This window comes from Besnoitia besnoiti, chromosome V (genome assembly GCF_002563875.1).
Source record: "Besnoitia besnoiti strain Bb-Ger1 chromosome V, whole genome shotgun sequence".
NCBI classification, from domain to species: Eukaryota; Apicomplexa; class Conoidasida; order Eucoccidiorida; family Sarcocystidae; genus Besnoitia; species Besnoitia besnoiti.
Genome location: NC_042360.1, coordinates 35030 through 52939, shown reverse-complemented (window position 1 = coordinate 52939; position 17910 = coordinate 35030). Strand labels below are relative to the sequence as shown.

The following is a 17910-nucleotide window of genomic DNA, read 5'->3' as shown; positions in this document are numbered from 1 at the left end:
CACGTATCCGCTTTTACGATACACTCCGGCAAGAAAGCTGTGGCTAGCTCAATGCGCGCCTCCTGTCTGGCGCCACTACGGAGAGAGACTGCGTCACGACAGGTGTTGCCTTTTCGGACCCAACACCCTGCCTCAAGCGCCTTCGAGGCGCGGCTGGCCCCTACGCACTGCATGCCTTGGCGCGGCAGTTGGCTTTGGTGGGCGTTTCACCGTGTTTTCGTTACCTTTGAAGGCTGGACAAGGGAGTAAGCGATGTCTTGCGTCGGAGGGAAGGCAAGACACGGCGGCGGAGCGAGGCAAAGAGGCAGCGGGGGTGCAGCTGCTCGTTCGTCGCGCAGGCGCTTCCGGACGCTCTGGTTGTCTCTCTCCTTTCTGTCTCCCTCGCCCATAGCTCTCGGCACGGCCTCGCCTCGAACTTCGCACTCGGCTGGGTCGACCTGAGACTGCAGCCCGCGTCCTCCGTCACTCCCCTCGCTCCCCACTGCCCTAACCACATCCTTCACGGCATGAACGTGCAAGCTCGTTGCTCCGTCACCCTGTTTTCCTTCATCTGGCAGCTCCCTTCTGTCATCGTCTGTTGCCTGCTCGTGAGTGCTGCCTGGGCCTCTGCGTGCACGCCGTGCCGCGGACATCAGCGCGTTCGAAGGCACGAAAGCTGCTCCAGGCAGACGCGACGAAGAGGAAAAAGACGGGGAGGAAGACAATCCATTCTGAGGGTCGCTGCCGGCGGACGCAGCGGCGGCGGGACGCGCGGCAGCGGCGGGCGACGGTCGCCTACCGGCCGCAAAAAATCCCATCGAGCCTGCGGCAGTCCCGAGGGGGAGGGGAGACAGCGGACCCGAGGACGCCCAGAGGCGAGAGAGAAGAAGGAGAAGAAATTGAAAAGGACAGGCAGAAAGAGGGGGCAGAGAGAGAGAAAGTCATCCTTCGCAGATGACGATCGACGAGAAAAAGACAGTGTGCGCCCTCCACGCTGACCCTGACAGCAGCCCCGAGCTGCGAACCCAGAGAGCTCCAAACAGATCCCAAGACAAATCCGAGAGAGACTGGCGGTAGGACAGAGGCACTTTTACGGTTATTAGAAGAAGGGAAAGTCAAGACGGAGGACGCAACGACTCACAGCGCAGGTCAGCAGGAGGAACGGTGAAGAAATCATGCAAGAGAGGAGCAAAATGCAAACATGAGCGCGGAAAACGAACGGCTGCAAAAGAATAAAAGCCGATTAAGCAGATGGGCACCGCCGAGAAGCAGACAAAGACCGGAAGGGAGGACAGGAGAAAAACGGAAGACAGGAAACGGTGAAAGAAGGGGGAGAACACCCCCCTTCGCGAGATCGGCCGCGTCCTCTGCTTCACCATCAAGCAGACCTTTCTTCTTTTCTCTCTCCTCGCGACCCCAACTCGAATCGAGCCACTTCGCCGGAGATGTCTACGAAAAGCAGAGTCCGTCAAGGCGGGGAGACACCTGAGGAAGCGCAGGCGCCCGCCGTGGAGAACCGAGTCGAGCAGCCAGCGCGCCGAAACAGAAACAAAACGAAGCGCAGGTACCTACTGGAGAATGGCAGCATCTAAGCGAATCTCTTTTAGGAAAAGTCAGCGATGCGAGGCCCAGGATAATCAAACGGCCTCGAGGTAGGAGCGAGAAAGGAAAAGGCGACCAGATGAGACAGGCGCTACTCGGCCGAATCTGCGGGGCGCAGTTCCAAGCCTGCAGACGAGCTAGACGGGAGTCAGCAGGAAGACGAGGAGGACGCAAACAAAGAAAAACTGTAATTACAAGAGGCGCGCCCGACGCAAGACAGAGAGGGTGCGAGCCGAGGAGATCCGCAGAGACTGTTTAGTTCTCCGCGACCGTTTGTTTTTCGTGTGGCATTCGCTCCGCGCAGAAATGAGCAGCCGAGAGAAAAACGGACGCGGCGGAACGCAGGTCGAGGGTCCTGCCTGAGACATGTCTCTTTTTCAGAAGCCAAAAAGGCCTCTGAACTGGCGTGAAAACCAGCTGTATTCGCAGCTAGCACGTTCGCCTTTTCTCAACCGCTCTCGGGCGTCCCTCCTCGCGGGCGAGTCGCCGCGAAGTCTCGATCTTTCCCTCCGATTCCCCGCGTGCGTTTCGCCTAGCCGAAGTCGAGGCGGAAGAAGAAGACAGTGAACCCTAAAGCAAGATCGAACTAGAAAATCTGCCTAGAGGAGGGGCGGGTAGACTCTCTCTCCTGCCTCCCGCGATACCTCAAGCCGCCAGATGCTGCTCCTGCACCTTGACGCCAGCGCCGCCCTCTGCAGTGTTTCGCAAGCAATAGAACAGTAGAAAGAGGAAAGATCGACCGCAAATGGCTACAGGAGACGAGAAAGTGCTCGGAACGACCACGCGAACGCTCCTCAGCACATCTGCATCTCCTTCAGTCGCACACGCGGTGCGCTCCCCTTAGAGGCGCGAGGGAGAGCCGCGGAGGCCGCGCGCGTAAAGTCGCGGCGCTGCGAAGAGGAAAAACGCATCCAACGACGCACGAAGAAGAGGGGCAAGAAACAACGAAACTCGCCGAAAGGGGTAGATGAGGCGCTCGCTCAGGAGCTGAGAGTAGTCGGCTGCTTTTGAGCCCGTACGAGGATTCTCCGTCGCCCTCCCTCGCCCCCTCCAGGCTTCCATTCGCGGCGATAGATACTTTGCTACAAAAGGCGCGCCGCCTCACGCCTCCTGGAGTTCCTTTCTTCTTCTGCGAGCCAGGGTAATTGCTGCCCTCTCCCGAGACTCTGCGCGATTCGTGTGCCTCTGCTAGGCTGGGGGGTGTCTCCGTCGGCCGATGAGCTTTGTGGCGCGGCTCGTTCGCCAGGCAGAGGCATGACGAAGAGAGAAGAAGCGCGGCGGCAGGCGGAGCGAGGACGAAACCTGCAAGAATGCTAGAGCGAGGGCGGGCGGCGGGGAGGCGAGGCCGAGAGACTGTCAGGCTTAGAAGAAGGCAGGCAGCGTTGTCCTCTCCCCTGGCGTCTCGCGGTGCCTGCCGCACGGCTCTCGCTGATCTGCGTTGTCTCCTCGTCCCTAGTTTTGAGTGTCTGCTTCTACTCCCTGCCTCGTCTCTCCGCCATCGGTTGCGTACGCTTGGATCTAATGTCTCTTGCTGCCGACTTCGCAGGCCGCGCACACTCCGCAATTAGGTTTTTCACCGTGAACCGTCCCCCGTGCCCCCGCCAGCCATGGCGCAGCAGATGCATGGGTTCGACCCTCCCTGCGCCTCATCCCAGCGCGTCTTCGCTGCGGCCGCGGTAGAGAATCGACGGAAAGCTGCTTCCGCTTCTTCCTCCTCCCCGGCAACTGTCCGCGTCGTGCATTTTGCGTCGCCGTCTGGGGAGACTTCTTCTGCGCGTCCTTCCACTCGTCTTTCCCCCGTGCTTTCCTCGCGTGCTGAGTCGCCCGCTCCCTCTGTAGGTGCTTCCCTCGCCTCATCAGCATGTCTGCTTTCGCGTTCCGAGGCGCTGCTTGTCTCCGTGAGCGGTTTCAACCTTCTCGTGGACTGTCCGCTGGATTTCAACGCGCTTCTGCCGCGCCCGCCGCGGCTCTTTTCCGCCACGTGGACGGGCGATGACGCAGCAGCAAATGCAGAGGAGGAGGAGGAGGGCGACAGCGATGAGCGAGACAGGCTAGCGGGGCCTGGGTGTGGGCTCCCAGGAGTCGGCGGCGAGTCGACATCTTCGTGTTCGCTTCACTGGGGGTCTCCGTCCTCGCCTTCGGCGCTCTCGGTGGCCTCTCAGTCACTCGCGCCTTGCTTCCTCGCGTCTCCCTTTCTGCGTGTGCTGCTGCCGCTGCGCCTGCACGCGGTTCTCATCACGCATCCGCAGGGCGCGCTGGGGCTGCCGCTTCTCGCAGAGGTGCTCAACCTCGCCAACACGCCGGTCTTCGCGACCGCCCCCGTCCTCCTCGCCGCCTCGTCCGCCGTGCGATTCCTTCAGTCTACCCTCGCGGGGTGTCTCCTCCCGCCGCGCGTCTCTGCTCGAGGAGACAGACGAGGTGGCAGCGCCGCCGCTTTTTTCCGCAGCGGCGGCGCGCCTCAGAGCGGAGCCCAGAACGCGGGAGACAAGGAGGCGACGCAGACAGCTGTGGCCGCGGCGGCTGCGGCGGCGGCGGCAGTGGAGACGCCGGATGAAGAAAACTCGAATTCGCTCCAGGAAGGGTTCGAGGGTGCCGAGGACGGGGCGAGCGACAGCGAAGGCGAGGATCCTTTCTCCGGGACCGCCCGCCACCGCAGGCAGCTCCTCGGCGGCGTCTCGAAGCACGTCAGGGCCACGATGTTCCACCAGGAACGCGAGCTGCTGCTCCACACCGAGAGTCAGCAGCGTGTGACGATCTACCCCGTCAGCAGCGGCTACTGCCTGGGAGGCGCCAACTGGGTGCTCATCACGGCCGCCCGCCAAAAGCTCGTCATCGTGGGGCCCTCCTCCCTAGAGGCCCTCGCCGAGGCAGCAGCGGTGCCTGACCCGCGGCTCGCTGCGCGCGATCTGCAGGCGGAAGCGAACGCGAAACCCTCGAATTCGCCGCCGTCGTCGCCCCCGCAACCGGCCTCCGCCAGCGGCGACGCGGGGCCTGCGGGTCTCGTCTCGCCCACGTCCGCAGCGGCAACCGCCTCCTCTCGCTACCCGCTTGCCGCCGACTGGCGCCCACTCGCCGACGCGTCTCTGGTTGTCTTCTTCTCATGCGCACCTCCGCTTTCCGCCTTGACCCCTGTGACGGCCTCGTCGTGTACTCTCCCTTCCGGCGCCGCCGCGCCTCGCGCCTGCGCCCCTCGCCCGCCGCAGGCGGTGCCGCCTCCTTCGCCGGCGGAGGCCTGCGCGGGCCTCTCCCCGGCGCCGTCTCCTTCTCCGCCCGCATCGCTCTGCGGGTGCCCTCGCACGCCGCCTCTCGCCGCGTCGCTGCAGGAGCTGCGCCGGCTACTCGTAGACACGCTGCACACGCGCGGCGGCAACGTCCTCCTGCCGCTTGACCTCTGCGGCCTGTCTTTCCTCGAGGTGCTTGAAACCGTCGCGCGCGCGGCCGCCGCCTCCGCCTCGGCGTCGCGAGCCGCCTCGCCCGCGCCGGTCTACTGCGTAGGGCCTGGGCTCCCGCGGCTGCTGCAGTTCGCCGTCGAGGGCGCGGAGTGGGTCTGCGAGAAGCGCGCGGAGCGCACTCGCGACTTGCAGGCGCCGCGGGCGCCCTTCTTCCTCGGCGCCTGCGTAGACGAAGAGCTGCTGTCTGGCAAGCTGCTGCAGCCGCCGGGCGCCTCATGGGCGATGCGCACGCGGAATTTGATCCTGGGTGAGCGCCTCACCGACGTGATGCCGCTGCGCGAGCCGAGCGTCCTCCTGCTCTCCCACGCCTCGCTCCGCGTCGGTGAAGCTTGCCTGCTCCTGGAGGCCTGGAAGAAAGATGAGAAAAATCTCCTTATCTGCGTCGACCGGCGGTTCGCCTGCGCAGGCAGCGCTGTCTCCGCACTGCCCGCGGCCTCAGTTGCCGAGGGGGATCTCCATCCCCTTCTCTGGCCGTTCACGGGGCGGGGGCAAGCGGCCCGCGGACGGGCGGAGTCGCCTCACATGCCGCGGGAAGAGAAGGGGGCGAGCGACGCCCGCGCAACAGACGCCGACGGTCGGGCTGACGCAGCGAGCTCGACGGTCTCCTCTGCCTCGTGTCCTGCCTCAGGTGGCGCCAGAACGAAGGAAAACTCTCCGTCCCGACATTCCTCCGCAGCGACGGGCGGCTTCCGCATGCGCGTCGTCTCGCTGCCTCTCGACTGGCGCCTGGATGCAAACAAAGTTGTGAGTCTCGTCTCTCTATACGAGCCGCGGGTCGCTCTCCTCCCTGCCCCGGTGTTGGCACAGCTGCGCCAGCTGGCGTGTCGCAGAGCTGCGCAGCTCGGGCAAGAGGCCTGCAGCAGTCCGAGCGCCTCTTCTTCCTCCGCTTTCGCTTTGTCTGCTGCGGCGTCTGCGGGCTGGCCGCGTTCCCTCTCTACCCAGCTGGAGAGTCTCGAGGTGAACTGCGGCAAGGAGATTCGCCTCGAGCCTCTGCTCTCCTCCGCGGACGCGGCGCTCGTCGCGCGGGCTTTCTCGCTTCTGCTGCTTTCACAGGAGCCAACCGAGAAGGGGGGAGGCGACGGGAAGAGCGCAGGCCCCGTAGGACAGCAGCAAGGGTGTCGCTCACTGAGCCCCGAAGGCGCAGGGTCGGAGGGGGACGGGGGCCGAGGCTTCGCGGGCGGGGCCATGGTGTCTGTGCCTGTGGGCAGGCTGCGAGGCGTCGAGGGTTGCAAAGAGGACGCCGGGCACGGAGCGAAGGAGACGCACGCAGGAGAAGACGAAGTGCATGAAGACGGGCGCGCGGCCAAAACGACTCAGGCGCGCGGGGGGCAGGAGCCTGCGCCCTGCCTGTCTGTCGGCTGGATTGAGTCTGGGAGTCTGCTCAGAGGAAACGGCGAGGCCGAAGGCGCGGGCGAGCGAGGCCTCCTCAGCCTCATTCTTCCCGCCTTTTCTGCAGGCGGGAGTGAAGAGCGAGAAGGCGCCGAGGCCGCGCGCACCTCGCAGCACGCCAAGGGGGACTCGAGGCCCTCCTGCCTCCTCTTTGGAGTTTACTACCCCGTCCAGCTGCTTTTTGTGTTGCGTGACAGGGGCTACGCAGACGCCTCGCTCGAGTTCCTTCCGCGCGAGTTATCGTCGCCCTTTGCGCGACACGAATCCACGGGGAAGCCCGAGACACTGGAGCCACCCGCGGAGACGGGATGTGCGCCGCCTGCATGCGGGGGGCCCCCTCCAGGCGCTGCAGGCGGGAGACAGTCGCTGGAAAACGAAGGCGCTCGCCCGCCGCCGGAAAGGTCTCTGTTCGCCGACGACGATGGAGAGGAGACGCGCGGCTGGGGGGAAGAAGACACGCAGGCGCTGATCGCTCAACATGTGGACCGAGAGCGGCTGGCAGTCGTCTCTGTGCCCTCCCTGAAAAGTCGGGTTCTTTGCCACAGTGAAAACCTGACGGAGATCGAAGCACCCGACCACCAGACTCGGCGGTTCCTGCGGGGTCTCGTCGCTCAGCTCCTCGCCGACGTCACGCAGAGACAGCCATGACGGGCCCAGGTCGAGAGAAGGCGGGGGGGGGGGGGGGGGGGGGCTTTTGGGTTTAGGGGCAGGCGGGGAGGAGTATCGAAGTTTTGGCGCGCACGAGACTCTTGAGGAGGCTGCAGCCTCAGTGGGGAGGGGAGGCGGCGAGCGGAGCACTCAGCGAACGTCTTGCCATAGCAGGACCTCGCACGGTTTCCGGCGGTGACGGAGGAGATGCGCATGAGGTCGCAAGTTTTCTTTTCTTCGAAGTCGGGTGGTGACTTGGCTGTGCGTCATTCGAAACGCAGCTCGAGGGGGGGGCGAATGCGATCCGTGCCCCGACGCTCCTTTTTCTTTTTTTTTTGCTATTCTCATCCTCTCTTCGTTGTCTGTCCCTCCTGCTATCTGCCTGTTTCTCGGCGGAGCCTTTTCCGGCTCTCCACGACGCTCTCTCTTCTCGCATCTCGCTCTCATGCTCCTTGGCTTCTGCGGCTCCTGTACAGTTACTTGGAAAATCGTGGCTTCTCTCTCGCGGGCCTTTTTTCTACAACCTAAATTGAAACCTGCCGACTACGGCCAGTTCGCCTTCTCGCCACTCCCCAGACTCAGAGCCACTCGGGGCTTGGCGCTTGCCTCGCAGCTCACAGTCTTACTCGCAACGAAACGTCCAGTCGAATTCCAGTCGAAACCAGTCCGGTGCGCGTTCTGATCAAAATCCTGCTCTATTTCTCTCGCCCACGCCACAAGGTACTAAGCTATTTGGAACTTCCAACTACCTCAGCAGTTCCTCTCCAGTTCCAACACGTTAGCCACTACGCATCTCTGCGCATCTCTGAAGACGAGCGCGAACCTGAAGCAGCCGCAACAAGCAAAAGCGGCTGCAAGGGACACGTGTGCTGCATCTACGCTCTCGGTGTTTGACGTTGACGTATCGATTCTTGAGGTTTGCCTCTTGATTCAGCGAACCTTGTTTTTCTGTTTCGCCGCTGTCCAGCCATTTGCAGAAACAAACGGCGCCTGGGTAACGCGAACGAAAGCGCTGCCTCAGACTCCGTTTCGCCGTTTCTTTGCGTGAATTTGAAAAGCCTTCAAACTGTAGTTCTGGCCTAGGTGCTGGGAGCGCCATGTCTCTACACTCGCTGCGGCGCGATATAGAACCCGCATCACCTCAAAAATGAAAACAAAATAGGACAAAAAAGCTGCGCGGCATGCAACATGGCGAGAGACAGCACGGGACCCATGACAGAAGAAACCAAACTGTCCCGATCCTTGTGAATGCACTTTCTCACGGCTGACTTCGCCCCTCCGCGGTCCTCTACTCCGTTCTCGCGGCCGCTGAGTCTGAGATTTTCTCCGCAGCTCTCTAGCCGAGAACAAAACTGCCTCTCTTCTTTATGTGCATGGAATTTTGCTCGACGAGTTCTCCGCCTCGACCTACGTTGACGTTTGTCTCTCACTCTCAAATCTCCCTCTCCTATGGTGCCTCTGCGCCTCCTCGAGGCGGCTGCATGCTCCTCGCGTGGGTTTCAGAACAGAGGCTCGCGCGTGTTTTCTTTCTTGTCTTATGCGCGCTTCCGCGCGAAAGTCTGTTCGTTCATATCGTCCTTTTAGCTCATCTCTCCTCGTTTTTTTTTTGCGCGCGCGCAGCTTCCCCAGCCGCATCTGCGTGTCTTCTGGGCCTGTGGGCCTACGGAAGCAGCAGCGTCTGCTTCGGCTTTAACTTCGTCTTGGAGCGGCCGACGCCACTGTGCTGCAGATGCTGCGTGTGCAGGAAGAAGGTGCTTCCTTCGAGGCTCTCCACACTCAGCACAGTTTGCGACTTCATCACGCGCCGCAGCACCTGATCGTCGCCGAGGAGAAGGAGCGACTGCGCGCCACACGCACCCGCACGCCGCGCACGTGACTTCAAGCGAAAGTTATAACGCGCAACTTGTTTCTTTAGCCGTTTGGACAAATTTAGAATATCTAGATATGCCCAGCAGCGCCGAAGACCTGCGCATGAGTACTCCAAGAGGCGGCTCTCTCGCACCACATCTACCTCGAGTTGAGTATTATTGACACCGCTCTCCACGCGCGCTAATCCTCTAAGTACGCGCCTAAATTCGCGCGTTGACCTGACCTAGCTTGGCATGTCGACTATATTCAGGCCTGCTGAGTATGACTGCGACGCCACACACAAGGGAGCAACGTTTAGTTGTTTCAGCTGCAGACATGCGCACTGCGGGTGCTTGCCTTCACCTACCTGCTGGGTTTCCTCGACGATGAATCCGCCTTTGCCAACGAGGCCTGGCGTCTTTGACCGCACCACTTTCACGCGGGCGCCGTGCAGGTCGGCTTTGCTCAGCCCCGTGCAGCGATCGAAGGCCTTCTGCCACGAGGCCCCGTCCCGCGACTTCCGCTCCTCCCTCCGCGCCTTCTTCGAGAGAAACGGCGCCTCCGCCGCCGCAGACGCGGAAGATGGTGCCACTGCAGGCCCCGGAGGATGGAGCGGCGCGGCGGCGGCCTCACGCGGGTCCGCCGGAAGGGCGAGAGCCTCGCGGGCGCCGCACACGACTGCGAGGTACTGCAGCCAGAGTGCGTTCAAGCCCTCGAAGTGCTCAAACCGCAGGCCGGCGAAGGACGACGCGAGGAGAGCTTCCAGCGGACTCCGCTCGGGGTGAAGCGGCTGCGCGGATGAGGGCGCGTAGGTCACACCCTCGGAAGACGAAGAAGCCTCGAGCGGAGTCGGCTCGCTCATCTCCGCGTCGCAGCCGCCCACTGCGTCCATTACGACGCCCTCGAGCTCCATCTCGCCCTCTGCGCTCTCGTCACCCTCCACTCTCTGTCCCTCTCCCATCGGTTCCTCCCTCGCAACGTCTTCAGCTCGCAGATCAAAACGCGCCTCTCCCCCGGGCGCGCGCCGGGGCATGCCTCGCCTCTGAAAACGCGAGGCCGCCGCGGACGCGCTGCTGGCGTCGATTTCCTTCTTGACGTCAAACAGCCCGAGGCGCTTTGCGCGCGTTCGCGACAGCTTCAACAGTCTCCTTCTCTGCTGTGCTGAGAGCGCAAGAGGCCCTGCAGAAGCGGCCGCCGCAGAAGAGGCCGCGGCGGAAGAGGCTGCCGCAGAAGAAGCAGACGACGGCCGCAGGGTGTCGAGGCGGAGGGCACGGTTCGACAGCTTGGTCTCCACGAGCGTCGCGGCGGGCGTCTGCAGGGGACAGAGCTGCAGACAGACACAGACGCGCAGGGCGCGGCAAAGCAGGTGACGACGAAAAAGAGGGCGAGCTGCAGAATCGCAGACCTGAAGGCGACACAAAAGGAGGCGCGGATTCGCGGGCTTCGAGCCCCGCAGCCCCAGAGGGCAAAGCCGAGGCACCCAGCTGTAGGGTGTAGGGTTTGCGCAGAACGGAAAGCAAGAATAAAGGATCTCCAAGCGCCGAGACACTATGTATGGACGGCGCCGCTGGTGAAGGCGCCCCTGGCGAGGGACTGGCGGGCTACGTGAGGGGAGGGAGAGAGGCCGCGGGCAGACAGCCGCGTCGCCTACCTCGAGAATATCCTGAAGAAAAGCGCCGTCCGCCGTGGGCGAGGCAGCCGCGAGAGCGTCGGCGCGGTAGAGACGCGCGTAGAGAGGATGCGAAAGCGACGCGAGACCCGAGCCCGACAGACTCGTCGCGTACGCGGCAGCAAGCTGCTCCTTCGCGCTGGCGGCCGCAGACAGAGACGCGGGAGACCGAGAAGTCGTCGCGTAGGACGCGAAAGCCTGCGCGTGCCTCTGAGCCATCGCAGCGACACACCACCGACGGGGAAGGGGGGCGGGGGAGGCAACAAGGGGAGGCTAGCGAGATTTGTGGCAGGCGAAAAGGAAACAAAACACGCGGCGGAAGGAGAGAGAAAAGACGCGAAGAGCTTGAGCTTCTAAAACCAAAATGGGGCAAGAGACAGCCTCAGCAGCTGGTGCGGAGGCGAGGCAGGAGAAGGGCAGCCGCACCGCCCTCGGGCGTGGCGCAGGTCAACTACCCGTGGAGGCAGGGTGAAGAAGCGAAGCCAAGCCCGGCTTCTGATGCGTTGGAAGATGTGACGCGGAAAACAAGAAACAGCTCTGACGCGCGCGTGATGCATGGCCGCGTCACAGACAGGCCTCGCGGCGGAAGCCACCGACGCGCAGCCAGGCACACAGTGTACCGCTTGCAACGTTGCTTCGCTTCTGGCGCGGAAAGAAAACAGGGGCGATCTTGCCAGTCAAAGCCGAAACCGCCTGTGGAAAGATGCTGTACATATTTTGCGCCAAGACAGGCGGCTGAATCAGAAGTCTCTCTTCGCTAAAACCAGAAGTTTGTTTGAGCTCGGCAGCGTGAGTTCGCTGCTGCGTCAAGTCGAGCCGGCACGCAGAGCAGGCGAGACCAGGGCGCAGAAGCGCCAAGAGAAGAAGAGAGACGCAAGAGAAAGGGCGGTCAAGCAGAGAGAGAGGAAGACGTGTGAGGCGAAAGAAGAACCGAAATCGGGGCCAAAAGTGGTCTGGGCAAAGGCGTCAAAGGCGAGGAAACGCGACGCGGGCGACAACCGAACGTTCGGAGAGCTAGAGGGGCCTGGGGAAGAAGAACAAACGCAGAACTGCGCGGAAAAAGCGAAAGAAGAGGGGAGACGCGCAGAGGAGAAACTGAAGGGCAAGGAGCTGTAGAGACAACTAAGAAGAGTATAAAGGGTTTCAATTAAAGTAGGCGTATGCAACCTTTCACTACGGTACGTGTGCATGCATGCACACGCGAAACGCAAACGAATCGCGGTGTGTCTGCACTCTCGGCTCGAAGTAGTACAAAAAGCGATTCTCTGCCCTGTAGTTCAACACCCTGGCTTCGCCTGTGAGTCTGATTTTTCTTGCGCACTCGCCTCACTTCAGCGTAAGTGTTGTGTGTCTTGCTTTGTATTTGAAAGAACTCGTCCCTCGCCTTCCGCGGCGCCTCTTCCGTCAAGGCTTGCTCATAGAAGCCGGAGGAACGAGTCCTTTGCGCGGAGACGCGACGTCGCCTCCATCGGGTGTGGCTGCTAGGCACGAAAAGGCACGAGTTTCATGGGCTGCCAGATGTCCATATCAAAGCACACCTTTCTTCAAAGGCTCGGGACTGGCGAGCGAATCAGTCGTCGTGTTTCCTCTGTCGTATTCCGGCCGTCATTTTCTCCAGGATCACGCGGCTCCTCTCCCTGCGGCGCCAGCTGCGCGTCTCTCCCTTGCCTCTATGGCCGTCCGGCTCGCCTGGGATTCGCGTTTTTCTGACTCCTCCCTGCGTCTTTTCTTCACCCTTCGCTGGAGATGGCATGAGGAGGCGTTGCCGGGTGTTTTGTGGAAAGAATGAGGTAGCCAGTGTGGTTTTCGAGCAGCTGCTTCGAACTGATCCTCCGCACAGCTCCTCCGTCGGGGTGTATGTAGAGCCTGAACCTGGATGGAGGCCCCCGGCGGAAACGCAGATCGACCGAGGCGGCATCTCGCCTCGTTCTCCTCTGTTTCAGAGCAAGAGGAAGAAGCCGCGCCTGTCTGGGGGAGCGAGCTCGCGCCCGCCGCAGCCCCTCTGGCCTCGCCCTCCTCTGGTTCTTGTCTGTCTTCCGCGTCTCCTCCTGCCTCCCCGTGTTCCGCCACAGGCGGCCGAGTGCTGCTCTGTGCAGCACTAGTGGTTTGTCTGGGCACTCTGAATCAGATCGCAGGAAAAATCAGATCCAAGCCGCTCGGGAAATACGACTACTTTGTCTCTCTCTGCAACGCCGTGCTCTACTCCACGGTCTACAGCCTCACACTCGTAAGAGTCCTTCGCCTTTTGTCTCTGGCGCGCGGCGACCCCAGGTGCCTGTGAAGCCAAGGCGTTCAGCCGGCGTCCCCTGCGCCTCCTCACGCCTGCACGTATACATATCTAATCTGATACGCACATATGTACGTATACGTGTGAGTATGTATCTATATGTGTATTATGTGAGTATATCTGCATGTATGCATGCATGTGGCTATGTGAGCATGTCTGTATACATGTGAATGTCTTTGCTATGTATGTGTACACGCATATATGATTTCTGTGTGTACATGGTATTTATATCCGTGTTTGTGGGCTGTTTCGGCGTGCCGTCTGTCTGACGCTGAGAGGAGCCCGCGTGTAGATATGTTACGGTCTTGTCCTTTGGTTTTTCGCGCATGTGAGCCGTCTGGCGGATTGGTACATATGACTCTATATTTAAAAGCTTAGATGAGAAATTACGCATTTATCTATATGTGCGTGTATGCAGTTGTTTGTATTCATGCATTCGATGGTTGCATCTAGACCCGTTCATGCTTGCATGTCGCCCTTCGCCCGACGGAAAGTTATTCTCTGTTTTTGCTCGCCCGGCACAAGGACAGACATGCGTCTCCAGCGCCATCATCTCGGTTTTTAGCCTAGCAAGCCGCTGCGTTCGCCGTCCTCCGTCCGGGTCTCCTCGAGGCTGTGCTTTTCTTGCGCCTTTCTACGTGCGGCCTCTCCCCGCAGGTGCTCGCCGTCCGGTGGAAGCTAGTGCCGCGAGAGAATCTTTCTTTCGTCTGGCCTTCGCTGTTCCCTCCGCGCCCGTCTCATCCTTCTCGTTCTCCCTCTCTTTCGAGTCCGCTTCCGGCTCCGGTGCCCGCCACGTCGCCGCCTTTCTCTCCTCTCGCGGCTGCCTCGTCGTCCTCTGCCTCCGCTGCCCCCTCCGGTTCATCTCTGTGGAGCTGGTCCTCCCTGGCTTCTCCGCTGCTGCCTCGCCTCGCGCTCGCGGCTCCTTCGCGGCCGTCAGCTGTCCCTTCGCCGCGGGCGACAGCCCCTGAGCTCGGCGCGTGGCGCTTCTTCGTGTTGACCGGCCTATGCGACGCCTGCGGCAACGTGCTCGGCTTCATTGCACAGCCCTTCGTTCCAGGGCCTCTCTTTTCGCTCGCGACGCAGGCGATTGTGCCCTTTTCTTGCCTATGCTCGCTCGTTCTGCTGCGGCGGCGATATTCCCTGCCGCAGCTTGCCGCGCTACTGCTGGTGATGTTGGGCTTCTTCGTCGCGTGGTATCCGCTCGTCGCCAGCGAGCCCGCGGGTCTCGCCTCCGTGCCGCGCATGCGCGCCGCGACCGACGTCGAGCCCTGGAGCGCAGGCCTTCTCTCGCGCCGCAGCCACCATGCACGCGAAGCTCCGCACGGAGACAGCCAGGAGGACTCAGCTCTCTTTAGCGAGGTTGAGGCCGCGCCGCACGCGAAGAGGCCCGAAGGCAAGCGCGCACGAGCTGTCGGAGGGGAAGAATCTCGCGCGCCGCAGCACTCAGAGCGCAGAAAACGAGGAGAGGAAGGCGAGGAGACGAGGCGGCAGGAGGGAGCGGAGGGAGACGAGCAGGCGCGGCATGCGACCCTCAGGCGCAAGAGGGGCGAAGCGCCGCCTTCAAGCGCGAGAGGGGGGGGCGTCAAAGGCGAACCTAGCATCGGGGAAGAGGATGAAGCGGAAAAGCAGCAACGGATGACGATATGCCGGGAGGCAGGCCATGTGTGTCGTTTCCTCTCTCCCTCGTACTTCTCTCTGGTTGAGACGTTCCCCTACGACCCCTCTGTTGTCGTTCCTTCTTTCGACGACGACGACGACGTAGTTCACGGGCTTCCTCCGCCTTCTTGGGCGGGCGCGTCCTCTTCGCCTCGCTCCCCGCGCCCGCCGGCGCATGCTGCCGAGAGCTCGCCTGGCGTACCTCCGGGCGCGGAGCCCGCAGATGCCGTCTGGTTTTACATGCTGCTAGTCGCGTTTTCGAGTTTCCCTACGGCTCTGAGTTTCGCGGTCAAAGAAAAACTTTTGCGCGAGTATGAGACGGCGCACGCGCGCCGCGACGCAGGCGACGCCGACGCGGATGTGCGGCTGCCCTCGCACTCGGGCGCGATGACGCCCGTCGCGGCTGTCGGGTCGGTCTCTGAGATCTGCGAGGTGGAGGACGAGGAGTCGCTGGACGCCGGCGACGAAGAAGCAAGCGAAAGTGGCTCATCCACTGCGCCTGGCGCGCTTCGGCTGGTGCTCGGCGCAAGAAGTATAGCGCGAATGCGAGACAGAGAAACCGAGGCAACGGCGTTTGGTGGGGCCAAAATGGTCGCCGCAGGAGGGCGGCAGGATGGGGGAGCTGCGAGGTTCGCTGCAGAGGCCTTTCAAGACGGATGTCGGGAGCGGGCTGCGAGTCGGCATCCCGGGGCGCTCACGCATAGAGAGGCAGGCGGTGAGGGGCTTTTTGTCCCCACAGAAGAGCTCCGAGACACCTCATGGGAGCGCGATGTACTCACAGACACGCACAGCGACCTTGCGGCGGCCCTGTCGGCGGCGAAACGGATTCCAGGCGGAGACACGTGGCAGCAGGAAGGGACAAGCTGGAGAGAGGACGAGACCCCGAGCCTTTCTTCGAACGTCGGCGGAGAGAGCCCGTGTGTAACTCAGACGCTTCATGTGCTAGTCATCTGCGCCCACGGATCGGTCTTCCAGCTCCTCTGGATTCTCCTCTCCATTCCGCTCAGCGTCTTCGTTGGGCAGGTGTGCGCATGCCTGCCTCATCGGCGGGGCAGAGTCGGCCTCACGTGTTCTCGCTGAAAAGGCAACGCATGCGTGCGCGCCCCGTATTTCGGTGCCGGTTAATCAGGTCTCTTTTTCCACAGGCCTATTCAGGTGTATGCGTTTTTCTTGAAGAGAGGAGACAGGCGACGCAGCTCACGGCTCGCCTTTTTATGCAGTTGCGTACCACAGCAGCACCAAAGGCTCACCGGGCACGGCTGTATGCCATCGGGCAAGCCACGGGCGTCAAGAGAATCTCTTTCTTTTCTCTCGCTTCAACTTCGCGAGGCTTGCTGCGACCCCAGTCTGCTTCCTCTGAAGCGCGGCGCGCCTCAGCAGACTGCTTCCGCTCACCTCAGCTCGCAGGAATGCACACGAACAGGCGTTTATGTCTTCGTATCTTTTTCTCAGGCTGGAAATGAGTCCCTCGCGTCGTATCTTCGTGGAGGGTTTCGCTGTTTCATGAATGACGCGGACGCGCTTCCTCCACCTCTTTGCCGCTTCGCATTTCAGGCCTACGTCAGCTACGCCGTCGTGAACATCGTCTTCAATCTCTCTCTCATTGGTGAGTCTTCGCCCTCACCTCCTTCCCCTCCGCCCCGTTGTGCCGCCGGAGGGCCGGTGTGGGCCCCCTAAGGAGCTGTCCTGAGGCAATTTGTCTCCCCGTGAGACCCGCGGCGTTCTTAGTGGAGATTATTTCGTTTGCCCTCTTGTCGCATGTCGACGCGTTCCGCTTGGTGTCTGCGGCTTCTCGCTTCTCAACTTCGCAGGCGAATGCCAGACTTTGAGGGCAAGCTTTGCGAGAAAGTGTCCGCTGTGTGCGGCGTGTTCACTTCCCGATTCAGGCCTAGTCAGCGCAGCCTCGTCTCTATTAACCTTCGTCTGCATGAAGGCGACGCTGCCGCTGTCGATTATTCTCTACGCGACGCTGCCCTGGCCTCTCTTCGACCCTCGAGATGTGCGCGTCACCCGCGAAACCACGGTAGGATGCAACACGCGCTCGCGCATGTCCTCGACGAGAGCGGAAATCCAGCCGAACTGCGTTCGCTGTCATCGTGTGACCGGAAGTAGTCTCTATCTGCAGGCGCAGCTCTGTGCGTGAGTGCGAGGCTGTATTGCTCCAAGGCGTGGTTCTACCTGGCGCCGCCTGTGAGAGTCGGTGCGCTCTCTGGCGTGTGTGCGCGTGCGAACTAGACGTATCGCTCATGTCTATGCAGTGCCCGCACGTATACTGGTACATATATACCTGCAAACATATATATATGCATATATGTTTGTGTATGCATATAGGTACGTACGTCTATCTGTGCATGTGCTCGTGCGGCTTTGATAAATTTCTCCCCGAGGCGTCGTCGGAGGCGCCTGGTTCAGCTTGTTTTGTGTCGGCTGTCGTGGTCACCTTGCCAGTGCTTCGCGACTGTCTCAGTATGTGCCTGCGTCACGGATGTGGAGGCAGGCAGCGGGAAGCGGTGTCGCCAAGGATGGCGAGACCGCGAAAGATCTTACGAGTCGCAGCGAGCATACGTAGCGAGTTCTGCGACTTTGCGTGTGGAGTGAGAGCGAGGGTCTCGCCGGGGACGCGTCGTGGCGTCGCGGATCTTAGTCTGGACCATGGTGTCTCAGCGGGCGCTGCGAGGTACTCTGTCTCGTTCTGTCTCGCTGCCGCGCCCACAGGTCAGCCTCATGCTCATTCTTCTCGGCGTCGCGTGGTTCCACTGGGAGACGCAGCGGAATCTGCGCGTCTTTCCTCCCTCGGGGAACCCCCCCTGTTGTTGGCCCTGGTCGTCTGGGCGCTTTCTCGGGTTCAGACGTCGCTTTGCACGCGTGGCACCCTCTCCACGTTGACTTCGGTCTCCTCACGGGACAGCCCGCGAGCTTGGGAACGCAGGCGGAGACGCCTGGCGACGCGCCAGCCAGGCTGGACGCGTCGGTGTACAAGTGTAGTCGCGCGTGTGCATGTACGTATATATAGATATATAGATAAAAAAATTGTGACCCTTCTCAGAAACGCGTGTGTGCGAACGAAGTTTTCAAGGGATTGAATGCCGCAGCCTCTCTTCGGCACGTGGAGGCTGCAAACACGGGTTTAGGTTTGGCTTTCGACTTCTAGGCGTGTGTCGCGCCGTGTTTTCAGCGCAGCCGGTCAACTCGTCCGTATGGCAAACGCCAGTGCTCAGTCTTCTCGCTGGGCACCCGTGTGCCGGCCTCCACAGCTTCTCGTCTCAGAATCCAATTGCTACGCAGTGGCAGCATGCAGAGGCGGCGGCGTAGTGGATACTTCCGGATAAAACTAGCTTCAAGGGACTAGAACCCTAAACCCACAGGGCAGAATCACCTCT

General features: G+C 61.6%; 4 protein-coding genes across 4 annotated transcripts in view; 2 read left to right on the top strand and 2 right to left on the bottom strand.

Annotated features, from left to right (window-relative positions):
• Positions 1-797, bottom strand: part of BESB_058370 (uncharacterized protein) — a gene marked incomplete at both ends in the record, with an annotated part of 31801 nt that extends 31004 nt beyond the window's left edge. Inside the window, one exon of the mRNA XM_029364251.1 lies at positions 225-797. Within this exon, the coding sequence (XP_029218959.1) occupies positions 225-797 (573 nt within the window). The remainder of the gene's footprint in view (positions 1-224) is intronic.
• Positions 798-3188: 2391 nt separating this feature from the next.
• Positions 3189-7070, top strand: BESB_058360 (uncharacterized protein; the record flags this gene model as incomplete). The annotated part of the gene is made up of 1 exon (XM_029364250.1): positions 3189-7070. One exon carries the CDS (start codon positions 3189-3191, stop codon positions 7068-7070), a length of 3882 nt encoding a protein of 1293 aa, XP_029218958.1.
• A 1660-nt stretch (positions 7071-8730) lies between these two features.
• BESB_058350 (uncharacterized protein) lies at positions 8731-10806 on the bottom strand (the record flags this gene model as incomplete). Its single annotated transcript, XM_029364249.1, has 3 exons — positions 8731-8910; positions 9286-10245; positions 10570-10806. 3 exons carry the CDS (start codon positions 10804-10806, stop codon positions 8731-8733), a joined length of 1377 nt encoding a protein of 458 aa, XP_029218957.1.
• Positions 10807-12463: 1657 nt separating this feature from the next.
• BESB_058340 (uncharacterized protein) lies at positions 12464-17099 on the top strand (the record flags this gene model as incomplete). Its single annotated transcript, XM_029364248.1, has 5 exons — positions 12464-12814; positions 13532-15553; positions 16085-16136; positions 16417-16553; positions 16998-17099. The coding sequence occupies 5 exons, from the start codon at positions 12464-12466 to the stop codon at positions 17097-17099; spliced, it is 2664 nt and encodes an 887-aa protein (XP_029218956.1).
• Positions 17100-17910: the final 811 nt, after the last annotated feature.